At 38.4% G+C, this 25,254-nt stretch overlaps 1 protein-coding gene across 3 annotated transcripts in view; it reads right to left on the bottom strand.

Moving 5' to 3' along the window:
• The window catches only part of ADAM9 (ADAM metallopeptidase domain 9), a 122,510-nt gene that overhangs the window by 58,495 nt on the left and 38,761 nt on the right, over positions 1–25,254 (bottom strand). For all 3 annotated transcript variants that reach the window (XM_029936293.1, XM_029936284.1, XM_029936287.1), the window contains 4 exons: positions 24,692–24,861; positions 20,001–20,082; positions 19,357–19,490; positions 1,349–1,520 (listed from right to left, as the gene is read on the bottom strand). In XM_029936293.1, the coding sequence (XP_029792153.1) occupies positions 1,349–1,520; positions 19,357–19,490; positions 20,001–20,082; positions 24,692–24,861 (558 nt within the window). The remainder of the gene's footprint in view (positions 1–1,348; positions 1,521–19,356; positions 19,491–20,000; positions 20,083–24,691; positions 24,862–25,254) is intronic.

The following is a 25,254-nucleotide window of genomic DNA, read 5'->3' as shown; positions in this document are numbered from 1 at the left end:
AGGAATATTAATCAGTAGACTAAAGGGTAGACTAAAGGATTGTGCCTACATAAGGTAATGACATGGAAAAATCTCCAAGATATAGTAATGGGGGGGGAGGGAATCTGCATATAACATATTAAGTCTGATTTTATTTCTGCAGAAAAATAAAATCCTAAAATAAGCCCAACTATTCACAAATGTACATTATATATTTTTATATATATGTATATATACACACACACACACGTATATATGTACATAAAGTCTAAAAAGAAATACACTAAATTTTTAAGAATGGTTACCAATGCAGAAGGAAGTTTAAAAATTTACGGGAAAGGGGCACCTAGGTGGCTCAGTCAGTTAGGCATCCAACTCTTGTTTCAGCTCAGGTCATGATCTCATGGTTTGTGGGTGTGAGCCCTGCATTGGGCTTTGCACTAATGGGTGTGGAGGCTGCTTGGGATTCTGTCTCCTTCTCTTTCTACCCCTCCTCTGCTGGCTCTATCTCTCTCTAAAAAATAAACAGAAACCTTTACTAGAAGTCCCTGGCACTCAGCAATAGCGCAATGAAGGCCTGTCGCAAGATCTTCATAAAACGCACGCTGTCTTTCCAGAGCATGAAGTCATCTGGCAAAAGCCAGATATGGTCAGATATAAAAGAAGCGGCAGCATTTGTGGAACAGATTAAGAATATTCACCTATTTGCCACCTTACACACCATCAACAAATTTCTTCAAAATTTAATGCAAGTTCTAGGAGGAAAGGACTTAACAGAGGCCACTTTGAGAGGAGAATGGCTAAGATATAGGACAATAATAATAAAGATAGGCATGGGCTTATGGCACTAAGTGTGGGTAACAGGTCTGATAGAGCCAGAGATCAGTAGGCACAACACTGAAGGTTAATAAAGGGAGATGCTAATTTAAGTACCAAGAATTTTGTTACTGAAGGACTATGGAATATGGATAGATTTCAACTTAGTACTAAAATGAGTCCAACTGAATAAATATTTCTGCAATGGCAGTGCCAGAATAGTGAAAGCTTACAAATAAAGAGCCAACTGAAAAACTGATTAGCTCTTCAAAGTAAATAAATGACCTAATAATAAAAACAGAAATGGTAGAAAGGAGCAAAAACTACAAGAACAAACACGGTGCTTTCCTTGCCACCAAAACTGACGACACCATTAGTCATGCTCTGGGAAGGAAGAGGTGACCAATCCCAGGAATATATCCCCACAAGCAAAATGCCAATCCTCATTCACCACTAAATCTCACTAACTCCTATGCCTGTTGCCCAAAGCAAGCTGTTCTTTTTCCAAATCCTAAGATAATTTCACAGAGCAAAAATCAAAACTTAAACTGACCTTTGGAGTACCACAGTCACACTCTTCCCCAGGATCCACCAGCTTATTCCCACAGAAGGGAGCACTATAGGCTTCATCAGGCTTTGGAATATTAAGAAGGCAGTTTCCTCCTTTATTTAAAGTTAACTTCTCAAAGTCCTCTGCACTGCAACTGCTAAAGTTTCTGGAACCTCTATAACAAACATTAAGAAAAAGATCTTATGTCATGGTGATTATTCATTTTGAAATTTTAAATCATGTCTTCAACCAACAAGAAGTGAATATTTTAAATTGCAGAAAATGAACTACCAAAAATAGAGAGAAATGAGAATTCATATCTACTTCTAACAAATATGGTACATTATATTTAATGTACATAATTCACTATTTTGGTGACAATATATTATACCTCCATGAAAATATCTTCCAAGCATATCATTCATATTAATATATAAAATCATAAGAAGAGACCTTAGAAATTAGCTAGTTCTATCTAAAATTGTTTTATTTATCTTCCATAGTGAAAATTCCTCAAATATCTGAAACTGGCTATACGTTTCCCCAATCTTTTCTCACTCCGCAGGATAGCATTATTATGTTCCCCTCCCTCTAACTTCAGGGGCTACGTGAAAATACTGGGAATGGGCGTTCAAGTGAGGATGCATGGTAGCCATCGAGAAGCAGAAGAGTGCAGAATTTCAGCCACAGTTTGAGACTTAAATGTCTTATGATACTTCCTGAGAACCTGTCTAATACTCTGAAGACTCCATGGGCTTCTACAAACTGTCCACCTTGAGCTCTCCATGGGATATTCATACAGTTGTATGCAATTTTGATGGATTCTATAAGTTATTGGGTTTTGTCAGTTACTGGTTTACTCAATAATTAAAATATATGCAGAGAGTCCCATTGCCTAATTTTCATTCTTGAAGATTATGGGGAAACACACCCATACATACACCAAGGATTCTGAGAAATCCAAGTCCTATCAAAATTTTATCAGGGGAAGTTAGTATCCTGAAAGAACCTCTTTCATCAGTTTGAGCAATGGTGCCAAAAGTAGCAGTAGAAATGAAAACTATGTTGCATTATAGTTGTTGAGGAGCAAGCCTGTCTGTGCTGGGTCTTTTGTACATCCAGGGAATCTAAGACACAGATCCTTTCTGTGAGACTTTGTGTTTTAGATATACATGTTATACTCTTCTTTGCTAACTGGCCCAGTTTCCAGAGAAGTAAATAGTCCTGGCTCTTGGCTCTTGGGAATGGAAAGCAGTCTGTCTAGACATTTTGGTATTGTTAACTACTATTTGACAAAAAAAGTTTTTGAATGTAGGGTTAAGAGACTGACAGCAGACAAAGAAGAAAATATAAATGGTCAATTGTCTGTAACAAAAAATAAGCAAAGGCAATATTTTGACTCACACAAAAAAGATCTACCACAAGGCTACTGACAATAACAAAAAAGCTTGTTTTCTGTATTATTTTTCTCATGACTCTCTGATTAAGGATATTATGAGGAGGAGTCCTTTTGTATATCATTCATTTAACAAGTACTTGCTGAACATTATTATGTACAAGGCACTCTTCTCTTGTGCAAGGGATGAAACAGTGAACAACACAGACAAAAATCCTCACCCCTAAAAAGGTGACTTCTAGTGAGTGAGACAAACTATACAATAATAAGTAAACTGGAGATAATACAGAAAGTGAGAAGTGCCCTGAGGGGGGAAAAATGTGAGAAATGAAGGGGGTGACCCAGGCCCCAGGGTGGGAGGAAAGTGGGAGAAGAATTAGTAGTTTTTAAAAGAAAGTCAGAGGTGCCTCGTTAGCGCAGTAGGTAGTGCGTCAGTCTCATAAAAGAAAGTCAAGACAGGCATTTCAAACACTGTGACAACCAAATGAAAACTGGCTGTCTGGAAAAAGAAATTCACACCAGGAAGGAATAGCAAGTGTAAAAGCTCCGAACTAAAAGCCTGCCTGGTGTGGCAGGAAACAATAAGGAAGCCTGTGGAGCTGGAGTGGAGTGAGTCAGTGAGGGGATGAGTAATGAGAGCTGCAATCAGCGCAGGTGAGAACCAGTCATTGTAAGAATTAACATCTGACCTTTTATTATGAGTGAAATGAGGCATTTAGGGGGATGATACAGTGGAAAGTGGTGAGCAGGAGTAACATGATTTGACTTGCGTCTTAACAGGATCACCAGGGTTGCTGTGTTAGGCAGGAAGAACACACAGGGGGCTCTCAGAAAGTCACTCAACAAATGATGACGAACCAGCACGACAGCAATGGAAGCAGTAAGAAGTGTTTGGATTATTTATATGTTTTTTTTAATGTTTTTTATTTATTTTTGAGACATGGAGACAGACAGTGTGAGCAGAGGAGGGTCAGAGAGAGAGGAAGACACAGAATCCGAAGCAGGCTCCAGGCTCTGAACTAGCTGTCAGCACAGAGCCCAACATGGGGCTCGAACCCACGAACTGTGAGATCATGCCCTGAGCCGAAGCCAGACGCTTAACCAACTGAGCCACACAGGCACCCTTATTTATATGTTTTAAAGGAACAGCCCTTAAGATGAGGAATGTGGGGGCACCTGGGTGGCTTAGTCAGTTAAGCACCTGGCTTCAGCTTAGGTCGTGATCTCACAGTTTGTGGGTTCGAGCCCCGCATCCAGCTCTGTGCTGACAACTCAGAGCCTGGAGCCTGCTTCGGAGTCTGTGTCTCCCTCTCTCTGCCCCTCCCCCATTCATACTCTGTTTCTCTGTGTCTCAATAATAAATAAACATCAAAAAAATTAAAAAAAGAAAAAGGTGAGGAATGTGAATAAAAAGAGAGAAGTCAGGGATGACTCCAACTTTTTATCCTGAGCTACAATAAGGAAGGAGTTGCCCTTAAATGATATGAAGACAACTCTGGGCAGAGCAGGTATGGGGAAGGACAACAGGAGTCTGAGTCTAATAGTCATCAGGTTAAAATGTCAGAGTAGTAGTATCTAGTAATTATCTGATAAACAAAGGAAACTTCAATTTATTTTTGTTTCCATAGGAGACTTCAATTTAAACAGATTTGTAGGGGATGCCTGGGTGGCTCAATTGGTTGAGCATCCAGCTTCAGCTCAGGTCATGATCTCACGGTTCGGGGATTCAAGCCCCGCGTTGGGCTCTGTGCTGACTGCTAGCTCAGAGCCTGGAGCCTGCTTCAGATTCTGTGTATCCCTCTCTCTCTCTGACCCTCCCCTGCTTGCGCTGTCTTTCTCTGTCTCTCAAAAATAAATAAAAAACATTAAAAAAAACTTTTTTAAATAAACAGATTTGTAGGGGCTCAATCGGTTAAGCATCTGCCTTCAGCTCAGGTGGTAATCTCATGGTTTGTAAGTTCAAGCTCCACATCGGACTTTCTGATGTGTGTACAGAGCCCGCTTCAGATCCTTTGTCCACCCCCCCTACTCTCTGCCCCTTCCCTGCTTGTGTGCTCCCTCTGTCTGTCTCTGTCTCTCAAAAATAAATAAATAAAAACAATTTTTAAAAAAGATCAATAATATTTCCTATTGTTGATCCTTATATGGTAAGTACCTTGCCTGCCACATGGTATACATACAACAATGCTTTCCATCAGAATACATTAATCAGCCAATAGCCACAAAAATTGTGTAGACATATGTATATTTCTACACTTGAGTCCCTAATCCTAATCTGCAGAAAGTCTACCACTTTGAAACAGGTTATTTTTTAAATATGCCTCCTACTTAGTAGTTTGGATATATTTTCTCATAGATATGACATTTAAAATGTTTGATCCTAAAGCAATGTATTAAAAAAAATCTGGGGCGCCTGGGTGGCTCAGGCAGTTGAGTATCTGACTTTGGCTCAGGTCATGATCTCACAGTTCGTGGGTTCGAGCCCCATGTCAGGCTCTGCGCTGACAGCTCAGAGCCTAGAGCCTGCTTCAGATTCTGTTGTCTCCCTAGCTCTCTGCCCCTCCCCCACTGATGCTCTGTCTTTCTCTTTCAAAAATAATTGAACATTAAAAGAAATTTTTTTTTTACCCACAGTGAAGCTGACTAGAGTACTGAAAAGGATTAGCAAAATCATAAGCATTTCTGGTGTGTTTTACCTGATGGAGATAGTAACAAACATCCCCATACTGCTCGTCAGCAATGCTCTGGCAGCTATAATGAAGATATTTTTCCCCTCGTCATCCCTGGATAGCACCTACAGTAATAAGGATGATCTTTCTCCTGATACTTGGCTTGAATAGCAACTAAAGTATTCATATTCTCTACAAATCACCTCTGGGTGTGAGGGTATCAATTTAAAGTATCTCTTCATCTCTTTTTTCACATCTAAGCAAGTTTTCCAAAACTGCATCAAAAGGAGATAGATGTGACTGACAAGGATGGATATAGTCTACCAGAATATGACACCCCCCTAAAAAAAAAGCAACTATCATTTAGAACATTCTATGAGTAACCTGAAAATAATCGGAACACATTTCCACCATCATCATCTTGATCCTCACAGCAAAAGAGCATAAGACTAATTAGATTTTTTAAAAGAGCACCCTATTTGTGGAAGCCTTCTGAAATAGGTTGTGTTGAGGGGCATAGTTAAGAAAGCTGTTTCTACAGAAAGGTACCTCCCAGGAGGAGTACTTAATTCTTCCAGGAATCTAAGAGCAGTGTGTGAGAAAAACCCTACCAGCCCCACCGCAAAAATACCTTAATAAAAAGAAAAATCATATTACAAAGTTACATCTGCTGCAGAGAAAGGGGAACACTCTTAAACTGTTGGTGGGAATGCAAATGGTGCGTCCACTCTGAAAAAAAGGATGAAGATCCCTCAAAAATAGAACTACCCTACAATCCAGCAACTGCACTACTAGTATTTACCCAAAGGATACATAAATACTGATTCGAAAGAACGCAGGCACTCCAATGTTTAAAGCAACATTATCCACAATAGCCAAATTATGCAAAGAGCCCAAATGCCTATCAACTGATGAATGGAGAAGGAAGATGTGGTATGTGTATACACACACACACACACACACACACACACACACACACACACACACAAAATATTACTCAGCCATCAAAAAGGAATAAACTCCTGTCATTTGCAATGATGTGGATAGAACTAGAGAGTACTACGCTATGCAAAATAAGTCAGAGAAAGACAAATACCATATGACTTCATTCACATGTGGAATTTAAGAAACAAAACATGAATATAGGGGGAAGAGAGAGAGAGAGAGGCAAACCAGAAAACAGCCTCTCGACTTTAAAAAACACACTGAGGGTTACTGGAGGTCAGGTAGATGGTGGGATGGGTTAAGTGGGTGATGGGCACTAAGGAAGTCACTTGTTATGAAGGGCACTGGGTGTTGTATGTAAGCAATGAATCACTAAGTTCTATACCTAAAACTAATATTATACTGTATGTTAACTAACCAGAATTTAAATAAAAGCTTTAAAAATAAAAGACAAAAAAGAGTATGTATAAAATCTTTAGCAAACATTATATTTAATGATAAAATGCTGAAAGCTTTTCTTTTGATATCACTATATGGTGACAGATGGTAACTACATTTGTGTAATGTACAGAATTGTTGAATTATTATGTTATACACCTGAAACTAATACAACATTGTATGTTAACTATTTTTGTTAAGAAAAAAAGGAATAAGACAAAGATATACATCATCACCACTTCTATTTCAGTATTGTACAGGAGGACTTAGCCTCCTATTCAGTAATGTAATAAAAATAAATAAATAAAAGTTATATAAGGATTGATGAGGTAGAAACAAAATATTATTGCCAGATGGTATGATTATATAAGTAAAAATCCAAAGGAATTTACAAGTATGTAGCACTAATATAAGAATGCAATGAGATGCTAGATACAAAACAAATATAAAAAATCAGTTTTATTTTTATACAAAAAAAATTAAAGTTAATTTTTAAAAGAGACATCACCTCAATAGCATCCAAAAATATAAAGTATAGGAATAAAACTAACAAAAGAAATTTAAATCTCTGTAAAAAATATAAGAGGAATTAAAGATCATGGACTTAAAGACTATTTACTGAAAATATATTGATTCTTCACTAAACTAATCTAGAGATTTAACACAGTATCAAACACCAAATAAGACTTTTTGGTGGAATAGGACAAGTTAGTCCTAAAATTTACATGAGAAAGTACAAACACCCAATACACTCTCAAACAAGTAGGTCAATTTATCAGCCAATTACAAAGTTGTGAAAATCTAATCGACCAATTATAAAGTAGTGAAGATTAGGAAATTGTAGTACTTTTGCAAATATAGACTAATTTACAGATGAAACAGAAGAGCCCAGAAACACACACATATATTTGTGGACACTTAATTTATGACAAAGATGACACAGCCAAGTAGCAATGAAAGGGGTATCTTTTCAACACACGGGGCCAACTCAACAAGGTATTCCTACTGGAAAAAAACCTGACCTCTTCCTTATCCAATGCACAAACAGTAATTCTAGGTGGATTACAGACCTAAATATGAAGGTTAAAAGGGTTAAAAGTCTGGAAGACAAAATACAAGAATATCTTTGTGACATCAAAGTTAGGGAACGATTTCTTAAGTAAGATACAAAACGCAACAATCATAAAGGAATAGATTGATATATATGACTATGTTAAAATTATGAATTTTTCACTAGATATTGGGAGCTATTTGAACTCACTGGTAGAGTGAAAATTCCTGGTGAGGCTACGGCAAGTTTGCACGGTCTCTTGCCCCCAGATAGCTCCCAAAATCTACCCTCTTGAAACTTTCATTTCTGCTTGAGCACCAAACCTCAACATGCTTTGCTAATTAGAGTCAGGAGCTGGCTGTCCCCCAGCCCCCTGTCCCTGAGACGTGACTGCACCTGGTCAGGGAAAAGATAAGTAAGCTAGATACACCTTAATGCAACACATAACTTTCCCCTAAGCAATACGAATAACTGAATACCTTCTGGGCCTGAACGCCTTTGTGATAGTCACTACTGCATAAAATGTATCTATCATCTTTGGGACTATGAGAGCAAGCATATCTCCTGAGAACTTGTTTTTCTGGGAACTTTCTCTTAGAGTTATAAATGGCCTAAAGACCCTCACTCATAAAAAGCTGACCTTTACTAAAGAATGCTGTTTGCCTCTTGGTTAAAGGATGCTTCCTTGAGGCTAGACCTGAGGTTTTGTAAAAATACCTATGACATCATGAGTGCCTGTGACTAAAATTGTAAAGCTTATCTATGAGAAATCATTTACTGCCCTTTCTTGGCCTTGTACCTTTTGCCATAAATAAACCTTGAGAACCAGACAAGATGGAGACGCCTGCCAGATGGGCAGTGGTGCTTGTCTGGGGATCAGAACAAAACGCAAGGCTCTCCCACTTTCTCTTTGGCCTGCACCGTCATCCTTCGGGGGAACCCTGGACCTGCAGGAGCTGGACTCCGGCAACTAGAAGTCACCAAAAAATTTATGAAGAATTCTAACAAATCAATAAAGAAAGCCAACCCAACAGCAAAATGGGGAAAGGGAGAGCAGATTGAAAAACAAAATCCAAATGGCTCATAAACAGGTGATCTAATCTTACCTGACTAGTAATCAGGGGAAATGAAAAGTAAAAGCACAATAATATACCACTATACACCCAAGTCACTAGCTTAAGTTTAAAGTGGATACTGTCAATTGTTGGTGAGGTACATAGTTTGCACTCACTGTGGCCCACAACATACCTCCTCCAGCCACCTCTGCTTTCAGCAGTTATGGTGCACAACTCTCCACAACTGCTACCTCTTAGCTTTCTTTGAGTTGTCACTCAAATGTATAGAGGAGTTAAAATCCCAGGGGGGCAACCTTCAAACCAAAAGAAGATGCAACAAAAATGAAAATACATAGGAATACATATTTAGGTAGCAAAACTGTAAAGAAAAGCAAGGAACTGATTGCCATAAAAGTCGGGATAATGGTTAACTTTAGGGAAGAAGGAATGTTGGGGGAAAACTGCAAAGGGACCTGTGAGGATGCTCCTGAGACTTGACGCGGGCGCTCAGACAAAGGTTCATCCCTGCATCTGTTCAGCTACATTTCCTGTGCATGATTCATTTTACATAATAAAACTTTTCTTAAGCCTCTTTATTTTGAAGGGGGAGGGGAAGAAAGAATAAAAGTGTTTTTTTAAAAAGTACATCATGAGTTCTATCAGAACAAGAAGGCCCAGCAAGAGTTATTCTTGGTGCTTCTCTATCTGAAGTCAGGCTCAGTGGACTCTAGTAAACTAGAAGTGTATTCTGTCCGGACTGAGAAATCCTTTATGAAAAAAGATGAATTTGCTCAACCTGATGGGAGTTGTGAAAGAAAGCTGACACAGGGCTATAGCTTTTGTAGAAAGCAATCATCTAAAACAAAATAAAACAAAACACCCAGAATCCAAGATAAAGGCCATAGTAAGAGGTAAACTTGGGATGCAGGGCAGGCTTTCTCTAAAAATCAAAACAAAAATACTCAAGAAGATGCAACAGAAAACACTGCCATTAATAAATCTAGGAGACTTATCGCCAGCTGTGGGAGCAAGTAAGTCCATTTCAGTAAGGAATAGGCTAGAGTCATCTATCTCATGAGTAGTGTCCACCAGATATTAAAGAGTTAATCCGGAGCACCTGGGTGGCTCAATCGGTTGAGCATCCAACTTCAGCTCAGGTCATGATCTCACTGTTTGTGAATTTGAGCCCCGTGTCAGGATCTGTGCTGACGGCTAGCTCAGAACCTGGAGCCTGCTCTGGATTCTGTGTCTCCCTCTTTCTCTGCCCCTCCCCTGTTCATGCTCTGTCTCTCTCTGTCTCTCAAATATAAATAAATGTAAAAATTTTTTAAAAAGAGTTGATCCAACACAACTCCATTATGTCCATTCTGCCCTCTTCCCAGAGCATTTCTCTGTTCAAAGTGGAAGTGAATGCAAAGTCGTCTGAGATAGTTTACATTTTCCTTAGAAGCAGGTTCCCCTTCACTCAGTAGTGAAGGTCTCACTTGTTCTTTCTGGGGAGTTGCAAACCCTTTTATTCTCCAAGATTTTATATTCCTAGATCTAGAAAGCAATGTTCCTTCATTAGCAGTCCTTCTGCACCAAGCCATTACAAGTGTTGCCTCAGACCAAAAACTCAGAGTCTATGTTTGCCACAGACTCAGTTTTATCCTAATATTCCTAAAGTGCTTCTACACTAACCCTCTAAGCAATGATATCCCAAAATGTATGTCTTGCACAATCTCACCCAGTCCCAAACTGTCTCTTTAATGTTTTGCTTTGCTTAAGCCAGGTCTCATTTTAACACTGTAAGCATAATATATAATCTCTTCGTATACAAAAGTCAATAGTGAAAACAGAAGCTCAAGAGGTGAATATATGTAAGCAGTAGAATCTTTATATTTATCCAATACTTACCTATGAGCTATAGCTCTGTCAGAGAAGGTCAATAAATTACAGACAAGACTTTTTCTCTTTTTGCCCTGGGCAATTTTAACTTACAACATTAACAAATAAAATTACTTCTATAAGATCAATAGACTGTGTATAAACTCACATAATGACTCACTATACAATCATGCAACCTCCCCAAAAGGCAAGGGCAACAACTGACAACTATTTTGTATATCGTAAAATCTCTACTAGATTTTGCTAAACAAAAGGCAAACTATTTGCTAAACAAAAGGAAATTATTAGGGCACCAGTAATGGAAAATAAAGTCAGCACAATCCACTCAGATCTATATAGAGCAAAATATGATCATTCAGAGTATAGTAGGGGGAAAACAAAAGAGGCAGCCTCCTCAGCTTAACAAGAAAGTTTAAAATCCACTGTTTAAAAATATGACTTCTAGGGGTGCCTGAGTGGCTCTGTGGGTTAAGTGTCCAACTCTTGATTTTGGCTCAGGTCAGTTCAAGCCCCACAGGGGGCTCTGCACTGACATAGATTTTCTCTCTCTCTCTCCCTCTCCTCTGTCCCTCCCCTACTCCTGCTTGCTCTATCTCACAATAATAAATAAACATTTATGTGTGTGTGTGTGTGTGTATATACATATATGTATATATATGACTTCTACTACTATACGGTGTTATACCAAATAGGGGTTTCACAGTCAATTTAAACAATCTATTTTTTTTGCACATGTGTAAGTTGTGCCCATGTTTTTATTGTTGAACAATGCATGTGCATACTGTTTGCTTGCCCTCTAACTATTCCCCTAGAACAATTTCCAAAAATAAAGCTAGTCACTCAGAAGTGCTTGGACAAAGAGGGTTTTGGACACAAATAACAAACGTGCTCCACAGAAGGCCTGCACCAATTCTCATACCAAAAGTATATGAGGGTGACCTGGTGACTTACATTCCCTTCAAAAATAAGTATTAGTATTAGATCTTTCTTGTTTCCATATGTTAAAAACATGTTATTTGCATCTCTTTGTTTCACAAATTTACTGGTCTTTTATATTTATTTCTTCTATTATGAGCTACTTGGTCATATCCTTTGTTCATCCATAAATTTATGATATTTTATTTAAAAAAAACTTTCTCAAAAATATTTCAAATAGTATTTTTGCTATTTGCCCTTTCACTGTTTGAATTGTTTTTGGCACACACAACTCTTCAAATCCATAGATCATTTTGTCCTTTATAATTTGGGGGGGGACAAGAAGCAGGAAAATTTATATTTAAAAACCCTTCTCCAAGATTATTATTTATTAAGTCATGTTTTTTTATTTCATTATATATTTGGAATTTATTTTAATGTATGATATATGGTAATTTTCCCCAAATTCTAAATACATTATGTCAGCCCAATTTACTGAATAACCCCATCTTTTTTAAAAAAAGACACTTTTGGGCTCCTGGGTGGCTCAGTCAGTTCAGGTCATGATCTCTCAGTTTCTGAGTTCAAGCCCCACATTGGGCTCTTGGCTGTCACACAGAGCCTACTTTGAATCCTCTGTCTTCCTCTCTCTGCCTCTCCCCTGCTCACATGCTCTATTTTTCTCTCTCTCTCAAATATAACTAAACATTAAAAAAAATGGATAGGCTTGTATAAAATACAAGATTTTTAAAAAATTTTTAAAAATGCCACTTTTAGTATTTCTGAGCTTTCTACTATGAGATTGTGGATAGGTTTATTATGCTTAATATTGTACAATTCCCAAATATCGTAATAGCTCATATCAAAAGCATTCAAGGGCCTTCTTTTCAATATTTTCTTCACTACTATTGCAAAATTATTCTTCCAAGTTGACTTTAAATTTATTTTTGTCAAGTTATTGAGTGAAAGAACTATATACATATCTGGAACTTGACTGGAATTACATTAAATTTATGAATTAATTTCATAAAGATAGATACATTTCTAATATTTAGTCTTCTAATAACTGACTTTCCTCAAATTATATTTGGACTTGCAGTAAACTTCTGTGTATTCTTTAAACAAGTACTACATATTTCCTATTATGTTGAACTCAAGATATTCAGAATTGGTGGCAAATAAAGTTTTTTCTCATGTTTTTCAAAAATAGTTATATAACTGGTATATTAGAAATCTACTTATTTTATGACTGTATTTCTAATATTTGATTCCTTGTTTTTCAAAACTAGATAATCATACAACATCATTAATTGTCCCCTCTTTTCAAATATTGATTCCTAAATCTTTTCCTTATTCATTGCACTAGCTAGCAAATCCAAAGCAAGATAAAGTAATAGTACTGATATTATAATGTATGCCCAAGATTTTACGGTTTCCCCTCCAGTATTATCCCCATCCTTCTCCACTGTGTTCTATGCTTAGGAGATTATGCAGATTGCATCCAATGATACATGGCCAAGAAGAGGCACTGGCAGGGATACGAAGTTAGTCGGAGAACAAGGCTAATTATGCCTATGGGTCCCACTCTAGCAGGTTCACCTGACGTTGGCAGTTTCCCTCTACTTCAACTCCTGAGTGGTCAGTCTCTCCTTTCGCCAGTTATTTCCTTCCATGCTCCCCGAACATTCTCTCCCTCTATATCTTCTACAACCCTACCAGTTTACACACTCGAGGTACCCCCCGAAAACTTCTTCTTGCTGTTCTCACAGGGAAAATCACAGATCACCTTATATATTCAAGATCATCTTATGTTAATGGTGAAGTTTTAATATGCAGTAAGTTTTAAGGCAATATTCACAATAACATTTTACTCAAAATATTATATAATTACTTTAGACTTTAGGTCTCTGATACAAGATTTACTCATCTTGTTTTTTATTTTTTATTATTATTATTTTAAATGTTTACTTATTTATTTTGAGGAAGAGAGGGCATAGGGAAGGGGCATAGAGAGAGGGAGGCAGAGAATTCCAAGCAGGCTCCACACTGTCAGTGCAGAGCCCAACGTGGAGCTCAATCCTACAAAGGGTAAGATCATGACCTGAGCCAAAATCAAGAGTTGGATGCTGAACTGACTCAGTCACCCAGGGACCCCAGAACAGTGTTTTTAAATTACCAGCTTATTTAAGGGTAAAATATTCAATTTTACCACAGTGTGGCCAAAGAATGAGATCTGTTCTATTTCTGTTTTTTTTTTAATTATGTAAGTCTTTTGGCAAAATACATGGTCAATTTTTGCTGAGATTCCTAAACATCTGAAATGAAGACATATGCTCTATTTGTACACAGACTTAGACTTTAATCTATTAAATCAACCATTCTAGTATTTATTTAAGCCTCTATAATCTTACGTGTTTTGCTTATAAAATCTATTAATGATTAAGAGGTTTTAAAATTTCCTCTAAGATATATTCTCATTTTCCCTTGACATGCTTTTTACATTATATATTTTAAATGTTTATTCTTGTAAGAGAGAGACACAGAGACAGAGACAGAGCGTGAGCAGGCACGGGCAGAAAGAAAGGGAGATACAGAATCTGAAGCAGGGTCCAGGCTCTGAGCTGTCAGCACAGAGCCTGACACAGGGCTCGAGATCATTACAAACTGTGAGATCATGACCTGAGCCAAAGTCAGATACTTACTGATTAATTAATAACATAACATAAACAATTATTATAAATGTTCATTAATGATTGTATATCTCAACTGAACGGTGATCATTTTTGCCTTATTTTGAGCCTCTCTGTCTCAGACATGTTTCCTAGATAAAGCATTTCATTAAAGCGTTGTGAGACCTAGTCTGAGAGGCATTCCATATATATTTGTCAAAACTGTTGTATTCAGCCTTAAATTATTATATCTTACACTTTGTAGCACCTTAACAACATGTTCTTTAGGGATTTTTATTTTTTCTATGTGAAATGTATTTTTTAAAATGCTTTTGTCCTGGGGCATCTGGCTGGCTCAGTCAGTAGAGCATGTGACACTTTATCTCAGGGTAATGAATGCAAGCCCCATGCTGGGCAAGGAGTCACCTTAAAAAAAAACCAAAAAACATTATCCTTGTGATTTAGAAATGTGCATCCTGTTTTCAATTCTTCCTTGAGGTTATAATTAGGACAATTTGAAATGCAGTTGGATGGGGCGCCTGGGTGGCTCAGTCGGTGTCCGACTTCGGCTGAGGGCAGGATCTTGCGGTTCATGAGTGTGAGCCACACATAGGGCTCTGTGCTGACAGCTTGGAGCCGGGCGCCTGCTTCAGATGCTGTGTCTCCCTCTCTCTCTGCCTCTCCCCTACTTGCACTCTGTCTCTCTCTCTCTCTCAAAAATCAATAAACATTAAAAAAAATTTTTAAATATATCAAATAAAATGAAGTTAGACATATATTTCTCCCATTTTCTGTGATTTTACACCTCTCCCACTTCATTATTTTTTTTAAATATTACATATTTTCTTTCAAGCTCCATTTGTTCTAGTTGCCCCTCCACTAAATCCAATGGCCCATAAACTATTCTTTCCACTGTGTTCTCAACCTCTCTATTCCATCTTTCTAACTTTCAATTTCTGTTCTTTCCCCTGCAATCTGGAAAGCTTATCAGAATTGACTTGCAGATCTTTTCTGAACAGGCATTAACCAGGAGTCACCCACCCAGGGCCAAAAGGAATTCCTAGGGTAGGACTGAGATAAACTCAGACCTCTCGAATCACTGGCAGAGGTCAAGAGGAAATCCCAAACACTTCACCCATTCCATTTCTTTGTGTGTGTGTGTGTGTGTGTGTGTGTGTGTGTGTGAATTTTTTTTAATATTTTATTGTCAAACTGGTTTCCATATAACACCCAGTGCTCTTCCCCACAAGTGCCCCCCACCATCACCACCACCTCCCTTCTCCCCTTCAGATTCCCCTTCAACCCTCAGTTCGTTTTCAGTATTCAATAGTCTGTTTTCAGTATTCAATAGTCTCTCAAGTTTAGCATCCCTCTCTCTCCCCAACTCTCTTTCCCGCTTCCCTCCCCCTGGTCCTCCATTAGGTTTCTCCTGGTCTCCTGTTAGACCTAAGAGTGCAAACATATGGTATCTGTCCTTCTCTGCCTGACTTATTTCGCTTAGCATGATACCCTCGAGGTCCATCCGCTTTCCTACAAATGGCCATATTTCATTCTTTCCCATTGCCATGTAGTACTCCATTGTGTATGTATACCACATCTTCTTGATCCATTCATCAGGTGATGGACATTTAGGCTCTTTCCATGATTTGGCTATTGTTGACAGTGCTGCATAACAAATCTTGTTATGCAGCCCAGCACCAATCTGCCTGGAGTCTACCAGGACAAATGTCGTTATGTCCTTTATTTCAGTTTACATCTATCACCATAGCAAGCTGTAGCTCTCCACGAAGGACCTTGTCTCCTTCCTGTTCCCTTACTATGCACCCTGCAATTCACAGTTCATCAACAGGGGAAAAAAACCTCCAAAATCCTCAACCTCTTCTCTGAAAGCACCTTTCATTGTCAAGCTCTACTTGAAATTTTCAGCGATTCCCTGATTTCACAGCTTCCACGGAACCTTCTCAAAGCACAGCAACTTTTTCTCAGAACCCTCATACAACTAGAGATAGAATCTTCCTCCAGACTGCTGCTTCTAAACTATTCTCCCTCCCTCCTTCCTGAAATCTCCCAGCTTTGAATCTCATAAAATTAAACTACCTGCTGTCTTTATCACTAACATATATCAACCCCTGGGTTACTCCCTCTCATGTCCTTCTTGCTAACATTATAACTCTAACACTATTCTTGTCTTAATTTTTGCCGATTTCAATATACAGGGAGATAGACCTATTAATCCCTTGGGCTCTCCTTGGCTTGAATTCCTCTCCCTCTCCTCCAGTGATCTAATCCTCCACCATTCAAAGACTCATTGCCATGCTTTTAATGGGTACCTTACCATTACTATAATTTAAAATCTATAAGCTCAACTTTATGCATTTTATTCTCCCCAGTTATACCTTTATACTCCAATACACCTTTATTCCCGACATATTCCCAGGACATCTAATTCATTGATGTTTTCCCTTTTTACTTCCCTTATCCCCTTGATGTCCTCACTTTCCTAAGCCTTATCCAGCTTAAATACCATGGTCCATCATCATAATTACTCCTTTGCAAACAGATTTGACTTCCTTGCACCTCTCTTACTTCATTGTATTTGGCCTAACTACAACCTAGTTAACATCAACCCTCTGATGTACCTATGCAGTTGAGTATGGCTGCACAAAAACATACAACCAGAGACTAATCTCACTTAAAATTCATGACTATGAATCTTAAGTGACCCTTTAAAAGTGCCCAAGAAACATACTCTCCTCCATTTATTCTCCCATTCTACCACATGACTATTCCATACGTTTTCCTATTTCCTGAAACCCACAGCAGCTCCTCCCCAAACTCTTAGCTGAACCTACTTCATTCTTCACTGACAAAACTGAACCACAGACTCCCACCACCACATCTGTCCATCTACCAGCATCTGTGTCCACTTATTCCTATCACTACGGACACCCTACAAGTAAGCGCTCCCTTAGAACAAACCCCTCTGGCTGTGCCCCCAACCCCAAGCCCTTACCCACTCAAGGTCTACAAGAGCAGTGCCCCACTCTTTGTCCTACATCACCGATTTTACCCCCCTGCTAAATTAGTCCTATCAGCATACAAACTGCTGTAATTTCTTCCATCTTGAAAAGAGGCCTCTCCTGACTGTCCTCCTTTTGTACTTTGCTCTTCCCTCTGATATCCACACAGCTTTCAACTCACCTCTTTCAAGTATTTATTCTAACATCATCTCAAGGAAGCTTGCCCTGACAATATAGATTTAAAATTGCAACCTGACCTCGACCATCCCACCACTGCCACTACCACCACCACCACTTCTGGCCCTCCCAATCATCTTATCCTGCTCTATTTTATTTTCCATGGCACTAATTACCTCCTAATGTTCTGTATTATTGATGTATTTTTTACATTATTAATTTGTCTTCCCCCATTAAAATGTACACTCCATGAAGGGCACGTCTTTATCTAATTCCCTGAGACATTCTGAGTGCAAAAAACAAAGTCTAGCACATGGCCAGTGCTCAGTAAATACTTGATGAGTGAATGAATAAATCCATTCTCATTGCTTCTTACACATTTTAAGTTCCACTACAGTACTGTTTCAGAACATTCCTTTCCTAAATCTGCATGCCATTGTTTTTATCTTAGTCTCCTGTCTTATTTTATTGTTGATCATTTGTTTTATTTCCTGAATTCACGTCTTCCTGAACTCCACTCCCAGCCAAAGCAAATGCTAAATTTACTTCCCTCTACTACAGGACTTCTTCCACAAACATATGACTTTGCTTGTGAACATAATTACTTTTTTTTATTAAGTATAGTTTTTTCATAAGCACTGTTCTAATTCTCTCATATCTATTTTTCAGCTTAGTTATTTGCTCAGAAACAGATAAATTCTGAAGTAAATTCTGCTTGAGTGCTTCCCTTTCCACCAGGATTTAATTAGAAGGTAAAGAGCTGGCTAAAAGCAGTTTTTATTATTCTTTCTGTGCCCCAGGAACTTGAGGGAGGTAGGAAAGGAAATGAACACTTGGGGCTGTGGATATTCCCCATATGAAATCTTCATCTGTGTTTGGAAAAGATGAAGAGCTTCCACATCTAATTTTTTCTCTGGTTCAGCTTCTACTGCACATATGCACTGTAACTATGTCCAACTCTCTGCTTAGCACTGCAACCTACTAAATTAGGAAGGAACCTTGTTCCCTTATAACAAATCTGCATCAAAAAGAGGGCCAACAACTCAGTGGTGTTGTTCACCCTTAGACCATCTATTGTAATTACTTTCAAACCCTTGCAAAGGAAGGGGTTCTAAAATCACAGGATCTGGCCCGAGAGTTCTTGACTTCAAATCCCACCTTCGCCACTTACTTTGATGTTTCTTCATCCTTAAATAGAGATACCCACAACTCATTAGGCTTCTGAGCATTAAAGAGTAATACATTTTAAGTGCTTAGAGCGGTGCCTAATACATAAGAAACATTCAATAAATGTTGACTCTTCTTTCTCCTGCTCTTTATCTTGCCTCCCATCTTTATAAAATTGGAAATGTTAGTAGGACTATGTCAAGATTTCCTCCACTTACAGTGACAATGCAGCACTTTCTTAAGAAGGGGTTTAGGAGTAAATGTTTCATGTAGTCCTTCAATCTAATCCAACCTGCACTGCATCTAACAGAAACCTTCATTAATTCCTAATTCAGATGTAAATTTTTCCACATTCTTATACTCTTTTGGTCTGTCAACTGGTTTACACAAGAATAAATAAATAAATAAAATTATGTAGGGGTGGCCTACATAAATGTTGATTTCTTAAAGGTTTCTAGAAGCATTTATTTAATTAAATAATAGACTTCTCGTCGGTATATCATGTATTAATTTCAAAGGAGCCAGGAACATTTTTTTCAACACAGACATGAGTGTATCACAGAGTTTAAGAAACAATGACCGACAATACTACATTAAACGAAGGAAGAATTCAGTTACTTACGATGCTCCTGAATTCATGATGCAGCTCTTTGCTCCACAAAAACAATCTCTGCCATCATCATGATTCATTCCAAGGTTATGACCCAACTCATGAGCAACAATGGATGCAAAGGTCTCCACTGTGATTTGCCCAAACTGTCCAAACACAGGAAAGTATTAATTAGGATTCTGAACAAAAAGGATATGTTTTGTTTCTCAGATTATTTTTTTCCACAAGAGGAAATTTATCACTACCATGGTGAGTCGTTATGATAAATCAAGTACTCAACATCAGTCTTCATATATTTGTAGGAAACCGATGTGACTTAACACACTAATGATGGAGATAGATCCTTTAAGCAACAGACCACTTAGCACTAATAGGTTATTTGCAATGATTTATGAAAAAAAATTGGTCTTTTTTAAACCAATGGTTCTTAATTTAATTTTCTTAAATGGAGTCTCAACTTCCTTGTCCAGAAAGACTGAGGCACTAACAAACACATAATATTAGAAAACTTAATCCAGTCTCTAGGGAAAGAACACATCTACCATTTCTACCCAAAAATAATGTTTTCAGGACTAGGGTAGGAAGTAATGCAGAGAAATGCCTGCCACTGTCCTGACGCAGGTCTCCAAAGTTAAATGTCAAGAACAAAAACATACCACATTAATCCCGCCTGCGTGGCTCCTTGAACACACTGTCCCCACAAACGCCATTCCTGCAGTCCCACCAAAACCTTTCTTCCTAAATGAAAATCATAAGTAAAAGTTAAAACATGTACTTGGGCGGGGGGGGGGGAGGAACACAGTGCTTTTATTTCTTCGGGTAAGTTTAAACTGGATTGGTAAAACCTACAAAATCGCCTTCTTAGCGCAGTGGGCAGCGCGTCAGTCTCATAATCTGAAGGTAAAACCTACAAAAACTGGCAAAGATAACTGACATTTTAAAATCGGAATACAACTGGGATACCTGGGTAGCTCACTTGGTTGTGTGTCCAACTTCGGCTCAGGTCATGATCTCATAGATTGTGGGTTCAAGCCCCACCTCTGGCTCTGTGCTGACAGCTCAGAGCCTGGAGTCTGCCTCAGAGTCTGTGTCCCCCTCTCTCTCTCTGCTCCTCCCCCATTCATGCTCTGTCTCTCTGTGTCTCTCTCTGTCTCTCTCTCTCAAAGGTGAATAAATGTTTAAAAATTTTTTAATCAGAATACAATTAGGTCTTACTTCATTTTTATTATCAGAGAACGAGGTTAATATCACAACTTTATTTTTTCAAACAAACGAAGATATGTTTTAGATACCAAACCAGGTTTTTTCTTCCCTCTAGGTGAAAAACTTCTGAAAACTCACTACATTTATTTATTTAAAAATTCGAATTAGGAAAGAAGAATAACACACTCAATGAACATATGTACACAAGAGGCTTCAGGGCAGGAAGCACACGGGAAAAAAGTGACCTCCATATGGTCAGCCAACATCCCAGACACTCTGGTATCTCAGGAACTGTGTTCTCCACCTGGAGCTCTTTGCCCAGTGTAGATCCCTAACTCATTCCCTCACCTCTTCAGGCCTTTACTCACAAGTCTTCCCACTGAGGCCTTCCCTCAACACTCCAACCTGACTCCTCCAATACATTTTGGGGGTGGGGGGAACAGGTGCTTAACTATTAATTAAATAAAAACACATGATATTAACAACCCAATGTATTTAAACTGTTCTACCAGCCTTCACAAGTGCTTTGCAAAAATAATATTATTCAATCCTAAAATCCTACTACATAAAAATATCATTGTACCCACTGAACAGATTTAGGAACTGAGGCTCAGGGAATTTGTATCTTTACTGTTAGGTCACGAAGCTGGGGTTTGATGTAATGCTATCTGAGCCCACATTTGCTGCCCTCCATAACTGTACCATCCTGGCCCTTTCTGCCCTGTAGCCAGGTAAGCAGGCTCTCATTAAGAAAAGATGTGTTATCTCCAGGTAACCAGAACCTGAGCCTACAGTGCAACAAAAATTATGGCTACTAAGTTTCTTCAAACATGTCCTGTACTCTAAGTCAAAATATGAGCTCCAATGGTTGTAACCTTAAGCTTCCTGGGAGACATGTGCCTACAGGAAAATGAGGTACTTATTCCTTCACGGGATGATAGAAAATCAGCACCCAAGACACTGTGTTGTATATCAGGTTCCCTTATCACAAATTTACAGATGACAGAGGCCACCTGACATGCCCAATTTCACAACGGTTCTTTCTATACCAGTCTTCACCAATAAGTCAAAGTAGGCAACTCCTTCAGGTGATAAAGGCAGATGCCAGCACCTTGGTCTTGAGTGGGGAGAACAAAGGCAACTGGAGATGGAGAATGCAGCCTCAGGCGTTGTCTCAGGCAGTGCTACTCAAACTACCTAGGGGAAACGATCAGCAATTTTTTTCTTTTAATTTCCAGTTCACTGCAGACCAATACTTCATTTTGCCATTTGTTTACTTGAACTATCATTGACATATTGGTTTCAGGGCTACAGCACAGTGACCGGATAATTATACACATTATGAAATGCTCACCACCGTAAGTGTAGTTACACTCTTGCAATACTTTTACCTCTACCCTTCCTGCTTTATTTTTCCTCCTTACCACTTATTAGTATTCAGTATATTCTACACACTCATTTATCTCTTTTATGGCTAATCTCCTCCACCAGAATATGGACCCTATGAAAGCAAGAATTTTTGTCGGAACAAAAACAGTACCACTGTATTATTTTCCTTATAGAAAATTCTAGAAAATGTAAATTAACCTACATTAACAACAACAACAACAAAAAGATTAGCAGTTGCTTGGGAAGGGAAGGTTTTTGTAGAGGAGAGGGGATTGGATTACAAAGGGGTCAAAGAAACTTTTAGAGGGACTAGATGTTTATTACCTTGATCATGGTGACAGTTTCGTGGTTATATACATATGTCAAAATTCACCAAAACGTACACTTTAAATATGTGCACTTTAATCTTCGTCAGTTACACCTCAATAAAACTGCCTAAACATTTAAAACATTTTGGGATGCCTGGCTGGCTCAGTCAGTTAAGTGTCCAACTCTTGATTTTGCCTCAGATCATGATCTCATAGTTTGTAAGTTTGAGCCCCACATCAGGCTCTGTGCTGTCAGAGCCTGCTTGGGATTCTCTCTCCTCCTCTCTCTGCCCCTCCTCTGCTTGCCCCCTATCTCTCAAAATCAATTAAAAAAAAAAAAAGTTTTTTTAACATTTTAAAAATAGAGAGTTTTGCCTTTTATTCATTGCTATCCCCAGTGCCTAGGGAATATACCTATAAATATATTTATAAATGAATGAATAAATCTTCCTCTAGGGCATCTGACCAGCAAGGAGAGGAGGACCAGAGATACTGACATAAAGAGACGGCCAAGGAAGCACTTGAGCCAGATCACCTCTACTTAATGCCCCAGTGGCCAAGCCCCGGTCATGTACTCAGTGCTCCCAAAAACACAGTCTTAACCAAAAACACAGTCAGACATCACCAGACATCTGGGAAATGCCTCTAGCATGACAGATAGAGCCCAGACAGAGAAGAAAAGACGGCGTGGTAGGTTTGTCTGGGTCAGGTATGGAGAATGTGCTGGAGGCCTGTTCCTTCTGGCCCTTCGCAAACTAGACGGCATGCTCACCACCAGGAGGACACTCGCAGGTGCCGTTTTACTAAAAACTAATAAAAAGGTCACGCCCAAACCTTTGTGATTATAGGGCTATAAAAAATCATTTCGGCATTTTCAGTGCCTTGCTTTAAACTAACTCACATCACAAAAGAAAACAAAATAAAATCAAGGGAAATTTCTCCTTGGAAAAAATTATGAGTTTTAGGTACCCTCAGCCTATCAAGTTAGAAAATGTACTTTAGGAGGTTGTGGGGGGTAAAGAGGAATAATAGCTTTACTGCTTTGTCGGGCAACGGATGTTGCAGCAGGCTAAGACCCTCAAAACCACAAGCCCTCAAGCCAGAGAAGTCTTTTCTGAATTTTATTTAATGTTTATTCATTTTTTTGAGAGAGAGAGAGAAAGAGAGAGCGCGCGCACACACCTGTGGGGGAGGGGCAGAGAGAGGGAGACATGGAAACCAAAGCAGGCTCCAGGCTCTGAGCTGTCAGTACAGAGCCCAATACGAGGCTTGAACCCACAAACCGTGAGATCATGACCTGAGCTGAAGTCAGACGCTTAACTGACTGAGCCACCCAGGCGCCCCTTGAGCCAGAAAACTTTTATGAAAGATGAAATGTTTTAAATAGTTTTAAATGAGCGTTTTGCTGTAAGCTTTGGAATATGTTTGTATTAAGTGATTTATATAAGTTTAAGTTTTATGATGGTACCATGAAAATGCTATGTAAAAGAAGAAAATTTTAAAAACATGTATCAGAAATATCTCAATGAGCAAAAAATATCATTATATCCATGAAATCAGCACTTGATTATATAAAAACATTTAAAGGAACAAAAAGATCTACTAAACATTAAAAATAAGATAGCAGAAATAAAATAAACTCAGAGAATGAAGAATAAAAATACAGAGGATCAAATCATCTGCAAAGTAAGTTAAAAGCAATTCCTAAAACTGCAGGACATCAGTTTCAGAACTGAAATGATCCACTGAGAACACAGCAGGATGAGTGATAAAAGACCTACACCAAGGCATATCAACAGGAAAATGCAGAAGCTTGGGGACCAAGAGAAGATGCTACAAGTTTCCAGACAAGGAGGAAAACAAATAAACAAACCTATAAACAAAGGATCGGTTATCAGAATGGGTTAAGGCTTCTCAACAGTGATACTGGAGGTCAAAAGACAAGAGCCATGCCTTCAAAATTCTCAAGGAAAAAGAGTTCGCGCCTAGCATTTTTCACAGAGCAAAATAATCAGAAAGTTACAAAACAAACTGTAAAGCAAACCTCAGAAAGACTGTTACTTAGGTCCCGGGATGATAAGAGGTTCCACTGATGTAATTCTTAAATACTATTCTGATGTGATGAAACACATTTTCTGACATGCAAGAAGCCAAAATCTTTTCCTTTCCATATATCCTTCCACAAGAAGAAACCAGAAACCACAGCATACCAAAGTGAAGGAGTAAACCCAAGAAAGAGGAAGGACATGGGATAAAGGTGACAGGGAACCCAACACAGAAGAGAAATCTCATTGTCTGACTGCCGCTTGTCATGAGGTGTCATACAAAGTTCTCCTCATGCAAATGAATGCTCAAAACCCTTAAGAAAACATGGTTCTCATAAAAGAAAATAAGCAAAAGTTATTATTCTGACCATTTCATTAATAGTACTTTAAAAAGTCACTTACAGAACTAGCTGTGCACTGTCGTGTCTCCGACGTGTTATGAGAAACTTTTCCCGCCACTGGACAAAGTTCCCCAACACATCGCCAGCACCTCCAACTATGTTGATCAGGTTTCCATTCGTCCAAATCTCCAGCCCAACTAGCACAATTCGAATATTCAACATAATATACATCTAGGAAGAAAACAGAAATAAAAGTCCATAGGGCCGCCTGGGTGGCTCAGTTGGTTAAGCGCCCAACTTCAGCTCAGGTCATGATTTCACAGTTCATGAGTTCGAGCCCTACACCAGGCTCTTTCTATCTCTCAGAAAGAAATATTTTAAAAATTAAAAATAAAAAACAAAGTGAAAAAAGAAATAAAAGCATATAAAATATATTTAAAAATATGAGTATCTTTTAACTTACACTGAAGTAATACAATAACTTAAAATAAAAACAAAAAATACATTTCCTTCAATACAATGAGATTATAATCTCTCAAGAGTCTCAGTTTCCTCATCCATAAAATAAAATAGGAGTTAAAAATGCTTTTTATCTTCCATCCCAAAATCTGACAAACTGAAAAC

The sequence above is a fragment of the Suricata suricatta genome, chromosome 1, assembly GCF_006229205.1.
Source record: "Suricata suricatta isolate VVHF042 chromosome 1, meerkat_22Aug2017_6uvM2_HiC, whole genome shotgun sequence".
Classification (NCBI taxonomy): Eukaryota; Metazoa; Chordata; class Mammalia; order Carnivora; family Herpestidae; genus Suricata; species Suricata suricatta.
Note: the sequence above shows the minus strand (reverse complement) of the source record. Positions and strands in the feature narration are given on the sequence as shown.